Below are 20,789 nucleotides of genomic sequence, written 5' to 3'. Positions count from 1 at the left end.
TTTGTATTTTCGTAGGTCGAAAATTTTTTTCCCTTAAATTTGTCAAAACTATACACCAAAATGTAGAGCAATGTCTCCTTTAAATCTCTGAAAAATTTAAACTACAATTATGCTTTCCTTTAACTATTTAAAATGTTTACGTAAACTTTTTAAGTTCGTTATGCTTTGAGGTATGTATGTTTAATTCTGGTTATGTCAGCAGTGAAAAAATAGTCTAACTTCTACGGCATAATTATGTTTCTTTAATTTCACAGGCACAGGATTTAAAATACACTACGGAATACTGAAGTAGAGTTCTATCAGATGGGAAAGTAAACATTTGGAGGTCGTTTAAATGCCGCAATAATAGGATGTGAAGATAAATTTCCATAAGAACGATGGAAAAAGGTTATATTAGACTTTTTGTTTCCTTTTACTAATTTTCTATAAATATTCTATAATGTTATAACTTAATCATAGTATAGAATATTAGTGGCGGTGTTAAAGGGCTATTTGTTATTTATGGCTTAGTAACAGATCATAAATATAATTTATAACGGTGAAATAACAGATACAGAAATATCATGTTATTTACGACATGTGAGCTTTGTTTTAAGCATTTCAAAATCGGATTTTCAGTTGACATGATTGTAAGATAGCATTCTTTGATCTTAAAGTGATACTATGTCTTAGAATTAACATGAAATTGAGGTTCTCAAGAATGGTCAATATGAGTATATATTCATCAGTGAACTTTCATAGTGTCATAAAGTTACAACAGATTCCCTGTAAAATCTGGAAAATTCATGAAACTAAGTAATTATTGAAAAACGCTTAATCTTAATATTAAGCGTTTTTCAATGGTTAATTGTATATTTATGGATAATTACTCAGTTTTTTGGATTTATCAGATTATATAAGGATTCTGTTATGTTATTTATGACAGGTATATCTACTGATGAATATATGCTCTTATTGGCCAATTTAAAAATTCTACAATTTTATGTTCATTCTAAGACAGTATTCATTTAAAAGGTAGCGAGTAGGTTTTCACACTTAACCGTTGATCCAACACATTAATTATATCACTGAGATTTCATGACTTCCTGTTTGTCTATAATTGAATATCAAGTAATAGTAGCAAAATGGAATGAAACATCGTAAAATCTCACAAGACGAGAGATTAGTTTCTTTAACTCTAGCTGTCTAATATCTGTCAAGAATGCTATGGGAGACTAAAAAAGGTCAGATTGTATTAATGTATGGGATAACAATGACTTGTTACACTGTGACATAATTATATAGATTAAGGAAGAGAAAACAAGTAAATCACGTCTAATATCAAAAATCGAACATGATAACGTACGAGTCGCTGCCTTTAAGAGATAAATTTAATGAGGAGGAATAAAAGTTCCAGCAACGATTGAACAACTTCAATGAAATCTATTATAAGATTAAATCACCTTTTACTTTCCACATGGCAAGTTTCCTGGCCATCATATTAATGGCTTCATTAACAGTTAGTAGCAGTCCTAACATTTTTTATCACTTCAAATCGATCTTGTAGTTCGTGTTATGTTTCATAATATAGTGGAATTATATCATAACACTCATTAGCAGGCAGGTTGTACAGGTTTATATCTGAAACATGAATACAAACATCAACTTACATAACATAGTCCACATTCATACTAAAAAAATGCAAATACATATCTTCACAATGTCAAGACTTTTACGAACCTTGTATAATAGAAGTACGAAGTTCGTAATAGCTTGACATTGTGAAGATGACATATATACATTGCAAAAGACTTGTATGAATGCAAAGCTGTCGTGTATGCATTATTTATGTTATTATTTATTCGACGAGTCAATGATTGTGATAGAAAGTGTTTGTAAGTGAGATAGATAGTGAAACATGGATACAACATCAAAATACTGAATGGCTGCCAAACTTAAGTGTATACATACATATTAATATTTATCAAACGAGTCAATGATTGTAATAGAAGGTGTTTGTAGGTGAGATCAAATTGAAACATCAAATTACAAAACGTAGTACACATTCATTCTACATAAATATACATTACAAAAGGCTTGTATGACTGCAAAGTTGTAGTGTATACATTACTTATAAATATATTTATCAAACGAGTTTATGATTGTGATAGGAGTTTGTAGGTGAGGTAAATAGTGAAACATGAATACAAACATCAAATTACTAACTGACTGCACAATTTTAGTGTAAACGTACTTCTAATAATATTTATATCAAGCGTGTCAATGATTGCAATTGAATGTGTTTGTAGGTGAGATAAATAGCATGTGCTTCGTGTTTGGTAGAAATTGAGACATCGAACCAATGAAACTGGCACATGGTAAATGCGAAAAAACAGTAATATATACCCGTTCAAGATATTATAGAAGAACAAATTTAAAATCTTGCCAATCATAGTATTGCTGGAAAAAGATGGTGCAGACAGGCAATGGAACATACTGCTATATAGTGTATTGGATATTGCAGCGAGGAAACCTTTCCGATATATCTTGTCGGGTTTCTTCTATTTTCCTGTTTTAAAAGACAGTTTTTGTTGAAATAATAATTTGCATGGGGAAATATAAAAACATGCCATGAACTTCGATCGAAATTTCTCCTTCAAGTTTTTCTATAATGAAATGACAGACTGGAAGACGTTTCCCGCTTTGATGATAATGACAATCTTTTTTCATGTTTCTTAAAGTCAATATTTGATGAACCTTATCAGATCTCACTTCATTTTCTGAGATAATTTTCTCATATCCTGCTTTCATATTCGCCATATATTTGTAGAAGGGCACGGTATTTCGTGTAAAGAAATCATTAAGGAATTGCTACTCAGACAGAACTCAGCGACATTAAACAACCTTCAGAAAACAGCCATAATGTGTGGATATCACGAAGGGTATATGAAAGATATAGAAGGTTTTTTTAAAGATGTTGTCTGCTTAAACTAATGTTTAAATAGACCTATTAAGGCAGGAAGGAAATGTCTTTGTTATATTCTTCAAGATAAAATAGATCTATCTCTATAATGTATTTATAGAAACGGTAAACATGTTATTTTCATACAATAATTATAAAAGAAACACGATCGCTTTCCTGGAGACCTCGGCATAATTCGTAGTACATCATTGGATTCTCAATTTCCCGCAGTGGCGGCTCCAGTCTCCCGATACATGGGGTACAAATAGGGGACAGACTGACGAAATGGGGAGGACAACTGCCAAGGTTGAGACTCAAAATCTTGCAGTTCTGTGGAAGCACACAGGCATAAACCACTAGTAGAACGTTTAGAGGGTTATTATCCAAGAAAAATCGAATTGATTAGATTAATTCTGACAAATTGTTTGGGCAAAATCGCACCACTAGTGGCGCCAACATGGAAAACGATCACTATACTGGATCACTTTACTGGAGCTCTCGGCATAAGTCACCGAACACTGTTGGATTTTTAGTCTCCCCTTTGGAACAGGTCGAAAGGGCAGACATAAAGATGTCTGTTTCATTTTGGAACTGACAGAAAGACCATAATAAAGTGCTTTGTTGTATAGTAACACAGTGGCACATAAGGGCAATTAAGGAACAGTCGTATTTGCTAAGGATAACAAATATTACGCACGAGGATCCTACTCTAGTAGCTTGTTCTTGGCCAAACCTCCTGATCTTTCAAGGATTATTCGTACCTATTTACTAGGTTGACTGGTATAATTAGGAAGGACGATAACTTTATTTGAGAAAGTCTTTTTTCTGTTCATTATCCGGCATTGAAAATTCTTGAGTAGACAGTACCCATATTTAACCTTGTTGGCATCTGACTTTATCTTCCAGTTATGAATCAAGAATTGAAGTTCTAATACTTTATCTATTTTCGGAAAAAGTGCTGGCAATTCTGATGGTATTGGGTGGGCCGTGACTATGTGATATTGAATTTGAACTGAAGTGGTGAAGAACTTGTTTGTTTGCTGAATGGTACTACTATTGCGATTATCAATATTGACTTGGTGGATCTCTGCATTACTTCCGTATTTTCGGCAGAGGCGATCTTTTTTTCAGGAAGAGATCAATCAGCTCATCAGCACTAATCGGCATTCATCACCATTAGGCTCAAACAATTTAATCGATTCTCATACATCACGCTCCTAGTAGGACAGTTCATTAGTTTCAATCATGAAAAAGATCGCTCTGCAGTTGCATTCGACACCATTATGCACATATATCCCCGAGTTACCTCTACATTAGGATATTCATCTTGTAATTTGTAATTTTTGCGCTTGTATTAGCTGCTTCTTTCACCTTCTTGGCACCAAACGTTTTTAAGAACTTTATCCCACCTGCCCTTCTGATTTTGAGCCATGATTACCTTACGCTGTTAAGCATAAATATTTTTATGTATATTATTTATCAGTTAAAGAGTAAGCCCTAAATTGCATATAATTTGTTAAAAATCTTTCAAAAGACTCTGAATTTGGTTACACTGTAGCAGTAGGTTAGGCCTCACAACAAGTTGAGAACGCAAATTCGACAAATAAGTTAACAATGAAAACTTTTGAATCCATAACTTCTGAAGCCGAAAGTCGCGACAGATTGGATATTTATTATGGTTAATCACTCAATAAAAAGGGTGTGGATGGAATGAGCTTACAGCCGCGGGTCGGTATCTACCAACCCCCACCACAGACCAAAACTATATTTTTCTGAGACCTCAAAATATACTCTTTCAGAATATCCATGTTAACATTGGATAAACTGGGACTTACTAAAAAAAATTCAGGTTGAAGGTAGGTACCCAAGTATTCACTTGACAGAATTGTGCAACAACATCTGAAAAAATCGAACGATTAATAAGGTCCCTTGGTCAAGATATTTGCAGAGCAACTACGGGTGGGAAAGTGGAAAGTTCCAAAGCATATTTTGATCTGTATGGCTTTCAGAAATCTTTTTAGGAGTGCCCAATTGAGTACCTTAATGAACAGACTAGGGCATTCAGAAAGTTACAGCTTTGCCCTTGAACTTGAAACAGCTATAGTGAATTCCTTGCAAGAATCGTCTTTTTTGTTAACACCAGAGATAAAACGTGACACATCTTTACCTTCAGTTCTGCACTCTGATTTCGATAATTTTGACAAATTTGTTAACAATATATCAGGAAGTAGGTCAATACATACTGCTCATGGTATTATGATGCAAGATAATGATGGATCGTTTGATTCCGAAAAAATACAAATAACTCTTCATACAATTACCAAATCAGGAGAGCGTTCATTAAAAATAATTTTAGATGGTGCATTACCACCATGCTATGTTAACCACAGGGATTGTCCGAAAATGGAAAAGTCAAGAACTGTTACACCCATTGACAAGAAATTGGTCTACTGTAAACCAAATAGAATAAATCAGATATGGTGTTTATTGCGATTAATGTGTGGAACTGATGAACAAGCTATTTCAGGATGGAGCGAAATTATTTCTGAGACTGGGGTTCAACCAAAGAGACATACGACAATTGATTACTATCCAGGTGTACACCACATTACTACTGAAAATTCACTGAATGACTCGGGTACTCAGAAGAAGCTTCAAGAGAAGTTGGGCAAAAGTATGTTATCACAAGTATCATAACGTTTGATCTCAGAGTTTGCACGAAAGCATACCCCATCATCTGGAACAGCCCAATAGAATATCAGAATCATATTGTATTAATTGTTTCCTTTCAGTTAATGTCTGCCTATATAAAGATGATTAGGAAGAAAATGACAGGGTCTGGTGTGACTGAAATACTATTAGAGGCAGGTACTATACCCAGTAGGTCTATGAAAGGGGTTATTTCTTGGAAAAACTACAGCAGAGCCATGCATTGCCATAAAACATTAACGGAAGGATTAGAGAGAAATACAGAAATACATATCAGTTAGAAACCTTTGTTTCAGAGTTACCATCATCATCAGTAGTTAATCTCACAGAATTATATAAAGATAGAAATGAAAAGAATGTAGAAGCAGTATTATGTGATTACAATGTACAAAAATTGTTATCTGAATTTCGCCATTTATATATTAAATAGTTTATATGTAAAAAAAAAAAAAAAATTTACCTGCATTATGTACAGAAATACTAAAACATACATCAATAAATTATGGTATGATAAAATGCTACTTTCTATTGCATGAGAGAGGTTCCTGGAACATTTAAACATATTGGACAAAAGTTGTTTGGAATGACATCATCTGGAAAAACTAATGTCATTAGTCATTAGTGCCGATATGTACAATACAATGTCTATTAAAAGCATAGAGCGCTGCAGTAGAGGATCGGAACAAAAACGACTCATTAAAGGAGTAAATACAGCTAGACTAAAAGATTGGAAAGAATTTTTGACAAATGATGACAATAAACAACAGCTTATAAAATTACTTATTCAAATATGGAGTGACAATGAATTTAGTCACAAGATACAAGAAAAGCTGATTATAGTTGTTTGTGAAGGTGAAGCATACAAACTTAATTTAACAGATATTGAAACAGTCAACAAGTGCCCAATACAATCTCTATCATCTACGCCAAGAAGAAACAGACACAAGAATAATTTTATACTGTTTATATGCAGAAGAACACAAAATTTGACTATGTTCAAATCAGAATCCCGGACAGTGATGTATTTTATATTTTACTTTATTATGCTTCGCATTTGAAAGTTGATATCCTACTAGATATTGGCAATGGAAATAAAAGAAGGCTCCTGAATATATCAAAATTATCTAGCAGTCAGTCGAACGAATTTAACGAAAGCTTATTAGCTTTGCATGCATTTTTCCGATGTGATACGACCAGTGCTTTGAGAGGAATAGGTAAGGTAAAGCCTATTAAGTTACTTCAGAAGACGGCTTGTTTCCAAAAACCCTTTTGTCGTCTTGGTAGTGAATGGCAGATTGACGAGGCGTTGTTTGAAGATCTTGAAAAATTTACCTGCGTTATGTACAGAAATACTAAAACATACATCAATAAAATAACGGTATGATTTCTTAGTGGAAAAGTTTGGTGGTGGTGGCCAGTGTGTGCCCCCAAAGAATGTTGACCTCTTATGTTTCCCGCCAACTAAAGCGTGTTTAAGATAGCATATTAAGAGAGTCAAGTTACAATCTCATGTTCAAAAGCCTGTAATTCCATGCCCTACCAATGATAATGGTTGGGTATTTAGGAAGGGAAAATTTGAACCAAAATGGTTTGATGGCGAGATAATGCCCAGGAGGACCGTTGCTGATATTGCTGAAAAATGTCAAGATGAGGTTGAAGATTCTGAAGACAATATTTATAGTGATTCTGAAGATGTATTTTTAAGTATTGATGACAGTGATTAGACATTAGATATTAATTTTGTGGTGATATGATACAGTGGTGATATATAACACAGATTAACTGATATTGATTTTGTGGTGATATGATCGGTGGTGATATAATATAACAAACATTAACTGATATTAATTTTGTGGTGATATACACTTAAACTCATATTTCCTGAACAATCTTCGAGCGACATATCAAAAGAATGTATTTGATAGGGTTAGAAATACTATATTATGTACTTAACGTCATCCTCGTAATAACGTTAATTATGGTGACGTCATAATAGTATATTTTAAATATAATTTTAAAGGTTTTTGTAATGAGATGTATCAGATGAAATTCATTTTGGGGGGGTAAAAAAAGGCTAATTCTTGATGTTTTTCAATTTGATATCATCCTGAATATAGAATTTGGACGCATGGAGTCCTATTCAGATTACCTCCAAATTCTGGGTAAAATTTTTGGGTAAAAAACGATGTTTTTGTGCATAATGACGTCACACTTTTTCTAAAGATGTCCCGAAGGATACAAAATCAATAATCATTAAATTCCAAATAAAACGGTTCATTTCTTTATCAAATCGGTTAAGTTTGAAAAAATGTTTTGCATATTTTTTGTTCATCAGTCTCAATTTTATACTTGAGTACCTACCTTCATCTTGAACATTTTTTTAGTGAGTCCCAGTTTATACAATTTTAACATGGATATTAGAGAGCATATTTTTAGGTTTCAGAAAAATATAGGGGGTGGTGCCAGGTGAACCCCTCCAGCCCACGGACTATATCGTCTTCTGGTAAAGAAGCTTGTGTCTTGGCAACTGCTGACAAAAAGGCAACTCAGTAGGGTCGTCTGTTAATAATCTAGGGAATATGAATATCAACGGTACCGGTATTTAAATAAAAAATCGACTAGTAAACAAAAAAAAATAAAACACACGATAACGTGCAAACGGTTAATTGATGGGTAAATAGTCGATACAATTATCTACAGTACAGGTAGCTACGTTTCGGGACTAATCCCTTTATCAAGCGAAACGAAACAAAAATAGGTGAGAAAGGTTCTATCTCTACGAAGAACAGCACTAATCTGACACATTTATCTAGGTTAGAAAATATTTTTTCAAGGGAGATAATAAACTAAAAAATTATATAGCCTAGGTCACAGAAACATTAAAGAATGGCAAATAAATTGATGAAAGAGTAAGAGTAGAACTGTTTGTTCATCCCTTCAGGTGCTAAGTTTGCGAGATCTTTATAATAATGTAAATAGGGCAGTTTGGTACGTTTCATGTGAAGAAATTTCTCATCGGCTCTGCCAAATTTTCGATGGGCCTGCGAAAATTTATTAACTGTTTGTTAATTTTTAATGTTTGTTTATAATTTGTTATGGAACGAATTTTCCATGGGCCGAAAGGCAGCTGCCTAGTTATAGGTTATAGGTTAATCTGCCACTGATTTTCGGAGTAGATGGAAATGAAAGATCTCGGGTACCTGCCTTTTTGGTTGTACTTCTTTTAAATTGTAACCGAAAGAGGTTCATGTTAACTAACTTGATGACGAATGCTCTTTAAGTAAAGGACGTTTTGATTATTGGTGTTTTTCGGGTATTTAGGTCCTTGATTATTTCCATAAAGGTAATTTCCTCTTTCGCTGCAACTTTTGGTGCCAGAAGAACCTTTCGATGGTACTGGTTTATAAACACGCTTGAAATCAGATTAGATTGTGTGGTCCATGCCCAATCTCCTGCTGGTGATGCTTTCTTTCTAGCAAAGGAGAATAACAAAGAATAACGCAATTGTAGAAACATAACGCTTTAAATTGTGCTTTGAGACAGCCAAAAAAACCCGTATTGAGAATCTGAATTCTGATTTCTTTGAGAAATATTTGCGATAATGATGTCAAAAAAACAGTTTGTCTTATTTATTGAGAAGAATTAACTCTCGGACGATAAATCAGAAAGGTGGCCTATACTAAGAAAACGTGAAACTACAACTATAGATAGGGTTATTGGGAAAAAACCAAGACCAGGATCAGATAGAGATAAGGATAGAGTATGTATGTTAACAAGATAGGGGTAGAGGGTAGATAAGAGTCGCCAGGAATTATAGATAAGGTCATCTGTTATTTTTTCACGTCCACAGTGTAAAGTCTACCGTCAACATGCTGGGAGCAAAAATAATTTCTTTTAGTTTGTTGGTAGCAGGTTAGTTCTACTTTTCACGAAACCTTTCTGTCTGTTTGGTGAGATCATGCTTTTTTGTCGGCAATTTTAAACAGTGTCTTCCTTAGTTCTCTCAATTTGATGTGTTATTTTCTGCGAATCACTCGACTTGCCGTCCATGATCTGGAGAAATTGATATGCATCTTATGTTCGAAGCAAATTGTTATTCAGCCAATTGAATTATCTGTTCAATAAAATAATTTCGAGAACATTAACTCTTTTTAACAATATTTTGATTGATTAGCATAGGTCTTTTTGATGCTTTTGGGTAAAAATTCTACACGATTTAGTAATCAAAAGAAACGCTTTACGAAATAAAGCTGTATTTGCAGAATAAATGCTTTACATAGGGGTTTCTATGAACTTACTCACTCTTAATACAAACAGATTATAGATTATCATTCCGCTATTTCAGTTGTGTTGAGTGCTGATGTATGTCAACAAGATTGTACCAGTGAAAAGAAGGAAATTTGTGGCTCTGATGGCAAGACGTACGGTGAGTCATTCTGGTTGGAAATATCATTTTCGCGGCGTGTGTGTTTTTTTTCAAGGCTTTTTATAATATTTCAGTATGGTGTACAAAAAAGGACCACACGTCATATCCCTCAGACCATTGCATTTTCACAGTCTAATATCTTGACGGCAATAGCCATATTTCTTGTATCGTGGAAGTTTTAAGATGCAGGGAATTGATTGGATTGTACGCTACCGAATACAGCAAATCAGTGCCTTCGTCAGAAAGACTCTAAACTAGTTGGCTGCGTGTGTAATCTATGATTGGGTGTATTTGGTAGTGTACAATCCAATCAAATCGCTGCATTAACAAACGTCCCTAATACATCAAAGAGACTATTGCAGTCAAGGTATTAGACACAGTGAGGTTAAAATTTAGAATTTATTTTGATGAAGACACTGAAAGACATCTGCAAGAATCCATTGACACTTTCTTCTTTATTTTGATTTTAGTTAATGCCTGTCATTTTGGTATTGAATCGTGTAGAGCTCATGCTGCTAACAAAAAGGTCTTGTATGAAGTCCACAGTGGGGAGTGTTCTAATCTAGGTGTTCACAAACAACTTAAAGCTTGTACTCAAATCTGTGACGAAGAACTTGATCCAGTTTGTGGATCTAACAACCAAGTCTATGGTAATGTTATTCTAATATACAAAGAAGATCTGCATATTAAAGCTTTTATACTAAATAGATTTTTTAAAGATATTTTTTAGCCTAGTTAGAGCATGGTAGCTTTATGTGGAGTGTTACCTTTTATGGTCATGCATCTTTTCCGGTAATAATACGGTGTGCTATGATAACAAAAATTCAAAGAACAAATAGCCGATAGTTGTTTTTCAACTTGTAAATTTATACCGAACTCGGTTTCTTCCACAAGGAGAAAACTTTTAATTCTGGTTGGCAGGGAACTCGATGATTTCTTTTACCCTTCCGATCATCACATGGAGAAACCTTTTAATTCCAGTTGGCAAATTCAACCGACGTAAATCAAAAGTCATGCGTGTTTAGTTGATGATTTATATCACGTTGTTTCCTTCTATTTTAATATGGTTAAATGATACTACACGTATTTTGATATTACAATAAATCATTTCTTGTAGAGAACCCTTGTAAATTCAGAAGAGCACAATGTCAATATGCCAATGAAAATAAACATTTAGCTATGGTATCGTCTACTACAACAAGCTGTCCTAAACCAAGACCTGTGAGTAAATTTGCAACCAAAGTTTAAAAAAATGTACACCCCTGAAGTCAAATTTAAGCATTACTCTTCGACCACATAATGTCAGCTGTGCATAATGAAATTTGCATAAACTCCATGTCTTCTTGAAATGGGTTTTTGTTTTCAAGAGAAAATCAAAATCGTCGATAGATTCCGACGAATTAAATAAAAGTATGTCTTGATCATAGAGCTACATAAAATAGAATAATCTGAATGTTTCATATTAATGGGAAATAATCCTATATATAAGGGACACAAAGAATGTATAATCTACAATATTCCCCAAGAATCCAGAACTTAAAATAACAATCTTAAAACTAATTGAACGAAGCCACGCTTTGACAGATATAATAATCACCAAGCCCGCAGCTAAAGCCCTTCCCTTCCTGAAAAATTGGACAACCGACCCATCTCATTTGATGCAACTGAGCCCCCCCCCCCCCCTCCCCCCTTGATATATAACTTGTGTATTCTTAAGAAGGGTGGCGTCTAATGTGACTCAACTAATTAATTAACTAATTAAAATGACCCTAACTCTTAAATCATGATTTTGATGCCATGAAAGCCCAATGTACCATCCATGACCCTATAAGTGATAACAGAGGGCGATATTGCTGTCCTAGCAACCAGGGCAAGATGTCAGCCTCCATGAAGGCATGCTGAGTCTGTACAATTACCTTTAGAACCTCAGAATTTTACCTTAAGTGTACAAATTAACCAGCTATTAGCTTTATCAAGTGGGCCTTAAATTTTTTGAGCGATCCTTGTTTAGGAATAGACCTTTCTTAGTAAATCCAAGATAGACCTTTATATAAATATATATTGGACTGTTTGATATTTTGATAGGTACATTGTGACCAGTATAAGCAAAATACTAGTGGACTAGCGATAGAACAGAGTGGATTTAATTTAATTTCCTGTCCACGACATCACAAAGGCCATAGTCATAACCAAAATCATACAACTATTTGTGCTTCAAACAACCATAACTATTATGATGAGTGTGAACTGTGTTACCACATAGAACTTCTGAAATCTAGAAACACTAACCAAGGTATGTTGTTATTATATAGAACTTCTGAAATCTAGAAACACTAACCAAGGTATGTTGTTATTATATAGAACTTCTGAAATCTAGAAATACTAACCAAGGTATGTTGTTATTATATAGAACTTCTCAAATCTATAAATACTAACCAAGGTATGTTGTTATTATATAGAATTTCACAAATCTAGAAATATTAACCAAGATACGTTATTATATAGAACATCTCAAATCTAGAAATATTAACCAAGATACGTTATTATATAGAACATCTCAAATCTAGAAATATTAACCAAGGTAAGCTATCAAATCTCAAATCTCAAATCTAGAAATACTAACCAAAGTTGTTTTTAAAAGACACAGTTTATACAATAATATCACATAATTATTTATCATTAGAATTAATGATTATTATCTATTTCAGTGACTAGTTGGATGATTCTTCATGATGGTAAATGTAAAAGAGGTGTTTCCTTCAATCCCTTTGGTATTAATTTGATTGGTTAAAAGATTAATAAATCATTGGAGAAAAAAAATGGTGTCTGTTGATTAATGTTTGGATCTTAGGAAGATCTAATTAGATATATTAAGGATGTGAACCAGGGATGTTGATTTGGCTCTATCTGCCGGACATGACCGACGGGGCTTCTGAAATGACCGTCAGTCAATATCCTCTATTAGACATCAAGTATTGGTTAGCCATTAGGGCTTTCAATGTCGGTCAAATGCAAAATTTAATGACAACTCTAGTCTAATGAAGTATAAAGCCATTACCAACCTGATATTCTGATAATCCCTTAATTACCTGTTAAATTAATCATCAATTCAATTGTCTACTAATGGTACAGTCAAGAAACCTAATTTCGTGGTAACCTATTTTTCGTGGATTTCTGGAAATATTTAATAATTTACATGAGCGACCTTGCATTAGCTTGTTTTGATAACCATAGGTTGTCTGCACAATATCAGCTAGTAGAATGAATCCAGTAGTTTCAAGCAAGGTAAAATGTATTAATGTATACTTTGACAAATACAAAATGGCGGATTTCAGTTATTACCAAACGTCACCATTTTTTATCGGCCGAATTTCCTTATAATCCCAAGCGGTAATCGGAATTCCAAGTGTCGTCTGCTAGAATGTAGTCCAACGAATGAAGTCACGTGATCAACTACCGAATTCCGTGTCAGCAGAAAATTTCTATGGAACAAAAAGTGGACCTTATTCCTATGTTGTTTCAATGACTTTTAGCAATAAATCAGGCTACGCATCATATTTTGTCAGTCACTATTTTTTTTTCTAAAAATCGTGGTTCTTTGAAGGAATTGACACTAGTTATAATGAATTGATATTAAAGATAAATACTAGGAGAAGTTAATTATACCACCCGGTATCTATACAACGTGTTTTTCTAGACTTATTTATAGATCAAACATTGTACACGAAAATAGGTGACACATTCTGCCGCCGTTGCCGCTCATGAAATATGGGTCAAAGTGAAGGATTCATAAAGAAAATCGAAATAAACCAATTTCAATTATTTTGTAGAATATAAAAATTTTTTTTTTTTTGTAAACTTTGACGAAATTCGGTGTTGAATTCTTATATCCACGAAAATAGGTTACACCACTGTACTTCTTTGTTTACATTTAGAAATTGAAACATAGTTATCTCCCTTAATCTAAGCAAGATAATTCTGACCTATATTCTATTAAAACATTGCCATTGAAGTATGTTTTGAATTTCTGACAAAAATCAAGAAAGTTCTCAATTTTACAGTTAATCTTCTGTGAGAAACGAACTGAAATTCAGAAAAGTTATCTATCCAATAACGTCCCGTTAAGTGTGTTTGACCTATATCTTGTACTTACATTTTAAATTTTATTTCTCTCCTTAATTACCTCCCTTGAAGTTAAAACATTCAAACATTCCCAGAATTTTCTTTATCTAAAACGTTAAGATGCCTACAAAGTATAAGATAGCTTGCCAGGCAAGTAACATGCACCCGCAGGCAGCTTTCAGAAATGACAACCGACTTGAAATTCTCATTTTAAAGATCTTCGTAATGAATATTTTATATTATATATTTACGGATTTGAAATTTGAAATTGAGATCAAAACCTTTGTTTTCTCATGACGTCTTTTGGTTATTGCATGTTTTCCAGTTGGAGCGTTATCTGATCGTAATCGGAACGCCGTAGATCGCCGCCAGTGGCGTATGTTAGAAAGGGGGGAGGGACCTCGATGCCATCCTAGATAAGGAAATTTTCCAGGGAGATGCCCTTATTGAACCCAACCAGCACCCTACCCCCATCCCCCTCCATCTCAAAGAAATCCTGGCTAAGCCACAAACGTTACCCCAAATTTATTTATCACAAATTCAAATATGTTTTTTTTTACGTTTTTGCCCCCCAGTTGTTCCCCATGGAGTCACTTTACCCCCTATTTGTACCCCAGTCTCGGGAGGCTTGCGCCGCCACTGAGCATTATGGTAGATATATGAATATCACGCATAATACAAGATCACTTACCAATATCAGAAGCTTGATCATTATTCCCGACAGTCATCTCTTCCTTTCTCCTATTACGGAAGTGCCATCCGTTGGTATTGATTCAGGAACTTCGACCAGACCTGTTCAGTAAGGTTGTTGATGTCTCTGCTTCATATTGTCTGGTTTTCTTTGGGTTTTCTGAAATGATAATGACAAAAGATTTATGAAAATTTGACTTTGAAAGCATAGGAGTACCTTTGCTCCCCTAGAAATATGGTTTGTACCCCCATTTCTTTTCTAACAAATTTAAATAAATGATTTCTATAAGTTTTTGCCCATAATTTGTGTCAGAATTCAACTAATCAATTCAATTATTCTAAAAATCTGTCATGGGGATAACTAAAACGCTCTAAAATTCAAGGTTTGTGCCTATTCGCTCCTTCAGAACTGTCGCATTTAAAAACACAACACCGACAGTCGTGCCACTATTAAGGCAATCTGTCCCACCCATTTGTATCCCCAGTCTCAGGAGGCTGGCGCCGCCACGGTTTGAAAGATTTTGAGAAAAAAAACTTAACACGATTCTGTTTGACAACACCTCACCTTAAATGATGTTGATGCACAAATTTCACGTAGAATCCGTTTTCAGGAGAACTTCTGTGGAAAAATGGCTTGTGTTACCGATATTATGAGAGAAAGGGCGCGTGATTTACATATTACCCAGAATTGATTGATCATGTTTAGGATTTCACCTTTAGATCCAGCTGACTTTGTCTTTTCTTTTACAAGATCTGTTGTACCACAGTCTTTCGCTTGTGTATCAGTTTTTCTTCTTATGTCCTTCACATTTCTGCCTCCCAATCTCGATGTTACGGACGTGGGATCCGTTGGTATTGATTCAGGAATTTTGACCATTGTTATCTGATGCCGTCTTGTTTTAGCTACTGACCAGTCCTGTTCAATAAGATGATTGATGTCTGCTTCATGTCGTCTGGTTTGAGATCAAAACTTACCAGGGCATTTGCCAGCTTTCGTTTGCTCTAAATTTCTTTGAAACCGACAAGTTCGTTAGTTTTCGTCGTCTTTATTTCTTGCATGTTTTCCAGTTGGAGAATTTCTTTGCAATTCCCATTCATTCTAATGTCTGACTTCTCTTCCTCTTCCTCTGGTTGAAAATAAGTGCACTTTCTTCAAATGCATTACGCCTTGCTACGGGGTTGGGTTTTAAAAGCCAACCGCTTACCGCTGCCAACCGGCATACCGGAATGAAAAAAAAGGCGCTAAAATGAGCATTGTCAAATTTAAGGATCGTAGATTTTCATGCTACAAAACGAAACTATTCAATTTGACGGAATTGTTGTTGACGTCAATATTATGGAATAAAAATTAGTTTAAAAATGAAACGAAACAAATTAATATTTCTTTTCTTGCTTTGAGATAGGTTTGTTTCATAATATGCTTCAATGGACTTGCCTGGTTTTTTAATTTTACAACAGAATATCTCAATAAGTATAATCCAATAAATCTTAAGAAGTATCAAACTGAGCCGAGATGCACATTTTTTTACCACCAGCACTGGGTCTATAAATACTGGTACTAACAATGACACAACTAGGTCATGTGCGTTCTCGTAGGCGAAAAACACTTGCTCATAATCATCGGGTCATGTAGGCTAGACTTTTTACATCCGACAGGTGATCGCAACAGGGTTTTTGTCACCATTTTACATAGTATGACATGAGAACACATGAAAAAAGTATTCTTTTGAGGCTACCAAATTTTCCATTTTTAGAAATTTTCCAGTCTTGGTGAAGATTTTTATCCACTACATATATCGATGATTCTGAAACAAACAACCTTGTTCAGTCCTTGTGATTATTTAAAAAAAATCTAGAGGTTTGTGTACGTTTTATTGTGTGCCCCATTTTATTTTTAAAAGAGATTATTGCTGTTTTAAACACGAATTGAATCAGAAAATGTGAAGGAAAATATCTCAAAGCAAGAAAAGAAATATGCCGGTTGGCAGCGGTTGGCTTTTAAAACCCACCCTTTCTACGGGAAATCATATCAAGCATTACTGAAATATCACAGCAAATCACAAACTATATAAAACAAGATTATTCAATGAAAATTCACAATTCTTGGTTTAACCGAGTAACTTTGATAACGATCAACTAAAAAAATATATTACTCACCGATTTTTGATACGTTGATTCGTTTTGCAATGTGAAAATTTAGTAAAATGTAAGCCAAGTGACTCTATACGTCTTGGTATTCCTACAAATTGTTGAATAATGTAAGCATTGTCATGTAACGTTATTATGACGTAATAATTAATAATGATTTGTTAAAACCTTAACGCTGATTTGATCATTTATAACCGACCCCATATTTTTGCCAAGCAATGTGAAGATGAATGGTCTTCGGTTAGTTTTTTCTGTCGAGGGCTTCAATTTTCGCTCTATTTGCTCTATTTGTCGGCGTACAAAGTATCGCTGCATTCTGTGATACAAGAAGGTGGTTATTGTTGTCAAGGTATAGGATGAAGTTGTAATATCTTGACATTGTGAAGATATAAAGGGAAATGATTTAGCGAAGACTATTCACCTTCATATTGTCAACTTATAACGAACTCCGTCTAATACTTTGACATCATTTCTTGTACCACGAAAGTTTGTAAATGCGGAAATTTGATTGGATTGTGCGCTAACAAATTCTGCCAATCAGAGCACTCAACGCTGCATTTACAGCTGCCTGTTATACAAGAAAAGTGTCTAATGATGTCAAGGCTTTAGACAGACATTGTAATATCTTGATATTGTAAGGATAAAGGTCGTGAGACTTTCGCTTGCCGAGGAAAGACAGTCCATTACTATCCCCAGCCTTCTCTGAAATATTTAACCTTATCTAGTTGAGGAATCCGTTTCTCTGAAGGCATCATCGCCAATATGTCTTCAATGTACTGAGCATTGACATCTTTTTGTTCTTCAAAACCATCGCCTGTGTTTAACTTCTTGCTCTCAAAATCTTCAAGCCATGTGTCTAAGATGCTTGTTGAAATGTGAGCCATTCTACAATGGGTTAAAAAATGGAATACCTGCAGCTTTTTCCCAACCATTCTTCAATGGATTCTTCTCGAAGTTGTTCCATGTTAATCTGGAAAACGATGCTGATTAAAAAATGATAATAGAAATTTCAATTAAAGAATCGGATATAATCCAGTGTAATTTGTTTGAAAAGTTTGGTAACTCAAGGAATTTCATTATTTCTTGGACCTGGACATTTCAAAACCAACACATTTTCATGTGAATTAATCAATACTCCGAAAACATGACAGCCAAGAAAAGAAAATCCAACTTGGACTTGGAGTAAAAATGAACACTATTTTCCAAGAAAATTAGAGCAGATAACATTCAGGTGAACCACAAACAAACCAAATTCTCTTAACTCACCGATTTTCAATCGAAATAAAGACTACTGCACAATAAAATTCAGAAGAACTTTTTAAAATTTTTGCAGAAGATTGACTTAACACGTCTTCTTGTAGATATTTCAACGAAATGTCTAACTGTGCGCTATTATGACGTTATAATTGCTTCGATTGTTCCCATCAATATCCCCCCCCCCCCCCCCCCCCCCCCTACCAATTTATTCTGTTGAAAGTTATGATGATAGATATTGAAAACACTTAAACAGACAACCCTTTCATGCTGCTTATCCTGCAATTAAAGCTATCATTTGTGAATAAAGTTTATTATGTTAGATTTTTAGAGTATTAAACGTATGTGTAAGGAATTAATTTAATTCTACAAGCTGCTCATATTGCAGCTCATGTTGTTTCAAAATTCGATTCAACTGATGCGTATCTTTCACTTAAAGCTATCATGTCTGAAGAAAGCTTTTAATGTTTTAATATCCTATTTAACCGATGTGTATGGGGAATCACTTGCAGTGGCGGAGCCAAAGGGGTGGAAGAGGGGGCAGCCCCCACCGAATGCAAGTTTTTCGGGAAAAAATCTCAAAACTAGTTTTATAAACTTGGGGAAAGCTTTCATCCATTCATATTGAAAAAAGTCTTCGGAATATCGACTGTTGGAAATCACTTGAAAACAGAGTTGGATTGTTCTGGAGTTTTTACAGTCTAAAACTTGAACGCGTTTTTAACATAGAGGTAATAATATTATTATTACCTCTATGGTTTTTTAGAACAAGGGCAATAACTCAAACTAAGATATTTTTCGATTCTTCTGACTTTCGATAGGGTTAATTCTTGGGTGATTACCAACACCCATGCCAAGTTTCGTCAAAATATATCAAGAATTGTAACCTCTAGAGTGTTTTTTGGCTAAAAATTGAATTATTTTTCGATTTTTCTGATTTTCAATAGAGTTCATCCTTGGGTGATAACTAAAACTGTCAAGAATTGTGCCTTTTGGAGTGCTTACAAGCTAAAATTGAACGCGTTTTCAAGAAAAAGGGCAATAACTCATACTAATTATTTTTCAATTTTTTTGATTTTCAATAGGGTTAATCGCTTGGTGATAAACATTTACACCAATTTTCATCAAAATCCGTCAAGAATTGCACTTTCTTGAGTGTTTGTGAGAATTTCAAGAACAAGGGCAATAACTCATACTAAATATTTTTCTGAATTTTAATAGGGTTCATCCTTGGTTGATTACAGACAATCACAACAAGTTTCCTCAAAATCAGTGAAGAATTGTGCTTTACGAGCAATTATGGGCGGACAGATGGACATGGTTGATGAAAATATACGCGCCCCCCCCCCATTTCATGTGACTGTATAAAAACGTTGTATCGCTCTTACCCTCTATGTATTCATTGTTTGGAGAAGGTTGTAAAATGAAAATAATGACACATCTTTAAATCATAATTAAATACTTTATTAACAATGTTATGTTATAATATTAATTACAGAAAATAAATACTAAAAAACTAAAAATATATCACACACACAAATATCCCTGAATAAACACACTGAGATTTGACCATAACCCCTTCATTCCAATGTGTTAATGTATAGAACTTCTTCTGACAATTTCATTGGATATGTATAGCAAATTAAGCAAACCATTTGATTAATTGGTGTTTCTAATGAATTATCATTTTGTTCTTGTTGCATAAGGAGTTTTAATCATTCCTAAATGTCCATGTATGTACAGTCTGGATAAACAAAAAAATACTTTTTGACCTTTCTTATCGGTCACTTATTGGAATTCTGCTAGTAATTTTCTTCTAATTTAGCTAATTATGAAGTAATTATGGACATGTGAGACAAATTGGAATTTTTCCACGACATAAGAACACATCTACTTTCTATTCATATAAGTATTAGCATTTTCATGAGCGTAAATGAAAATAAGGAAACCCATCTTTTTAAGGAAACCATTTCAGCCAATTTATTCATCCAATTTTTTAAGCCAGAAAATTCAGTTAAAAACTGGCTAGCTGAAAAAATCTGATAAGAAAGTTGATTTCAGACACAAGCCAGTTACATTGTGCCATAAAAACCCCAGTGATCTATATATCAATGTCATTATAAACATGTAAATGTCATTGCGTAGGTATGTTTTGCGTTGATATACTCTGAAATTCTTTTAATTTAGTAAATGAATACATAACTGAAACAAGTAAGACATTAATCACTACTGTCTTTGCAAGTTGGTTGGTTTTTTCGAATTTTACCAATTATTTTTATGAGAATTGAAAAATCACCTTTAAAATAGTACTGTCAGTCTTAGAATATCTTTGCATTGATAAATATTTAAACATGAGAACACAAGATTTTTGTCACAATTTCTTGGAAGTTTTCTATTTAATGTAAATTGACAATGATTTACATTAATGCAAAGACACTCTAAAACTGTCAGTACTGCTTTAGAGGGGCATTCCGCTTTGTTGTAAAACATTTTCATTAT

The 20,789-nt window shown here is 34.0% G+C and overlaps 2 protein-coding genes across 2 annotated transcripts; both read left to right on the top strand.

The window, feature by feature from the left end:
* Positions 1-4,939: 4,939 nt before the first annotated feature.
* Positions 4,940-6,080, top strand: LOTGIDRAFT_170608 (hypothetical protein; the record flags this gene model as incomplete). Its single annotated transcript, XM_009046432.1, has 3 exons — positions 4,940-5,629; positions 5,734-5,809; positions 5,947-6,080. 3 exons carry the CDS (start codon positions 4,940-4,942, stop codon positions 6,078-6,080), a joined length of 900 nt encoding a protein of 299 aa, XP_009044680.1.
* Positions 6,081-9,519: 3,439 nt separating this feature from the next.
* LOTGIDRAFT_170607 (hypothetical protein) lies at positions 9,520-12,867 on the top strand (the record flags this gene model as incomplete). The annotated part of the gene is made up of 6 exons (XM_009046431.1): positions 9,520-9,562; positions 9,996-10,076; positions 10,547-10,726; positions 11,194-11,297; positions 12,162-12,369; positions 12,785-12,867. The coding sequence occupies 6 exons, from the start codon at positions 9,520-9,522 to the stop codon at positions 12,865-12,867; spliced, it is 699 nt and encodes a 232-aa protein (XP_009044679.1).
* Positions 12,868-20,789: the final 7,922 nt, after the last annotated feature.

Source organism: Lottia gigantea (genome assembly GCF_000327385.1).
Source record: "Lottia gigantea unplaced genomic scaffold LOTGIsca_101, whole genome shotgun sequence".
NCBI lineage: Eukaryota > Metazoa > Mollusca > Gastropoda > Lottiidae > Lottia > Lottia gigantea.
Note: the sequence above shows the minus strand (reverse complement) of the source record. Positions and strands in the feature narration are given on the sequence as shown.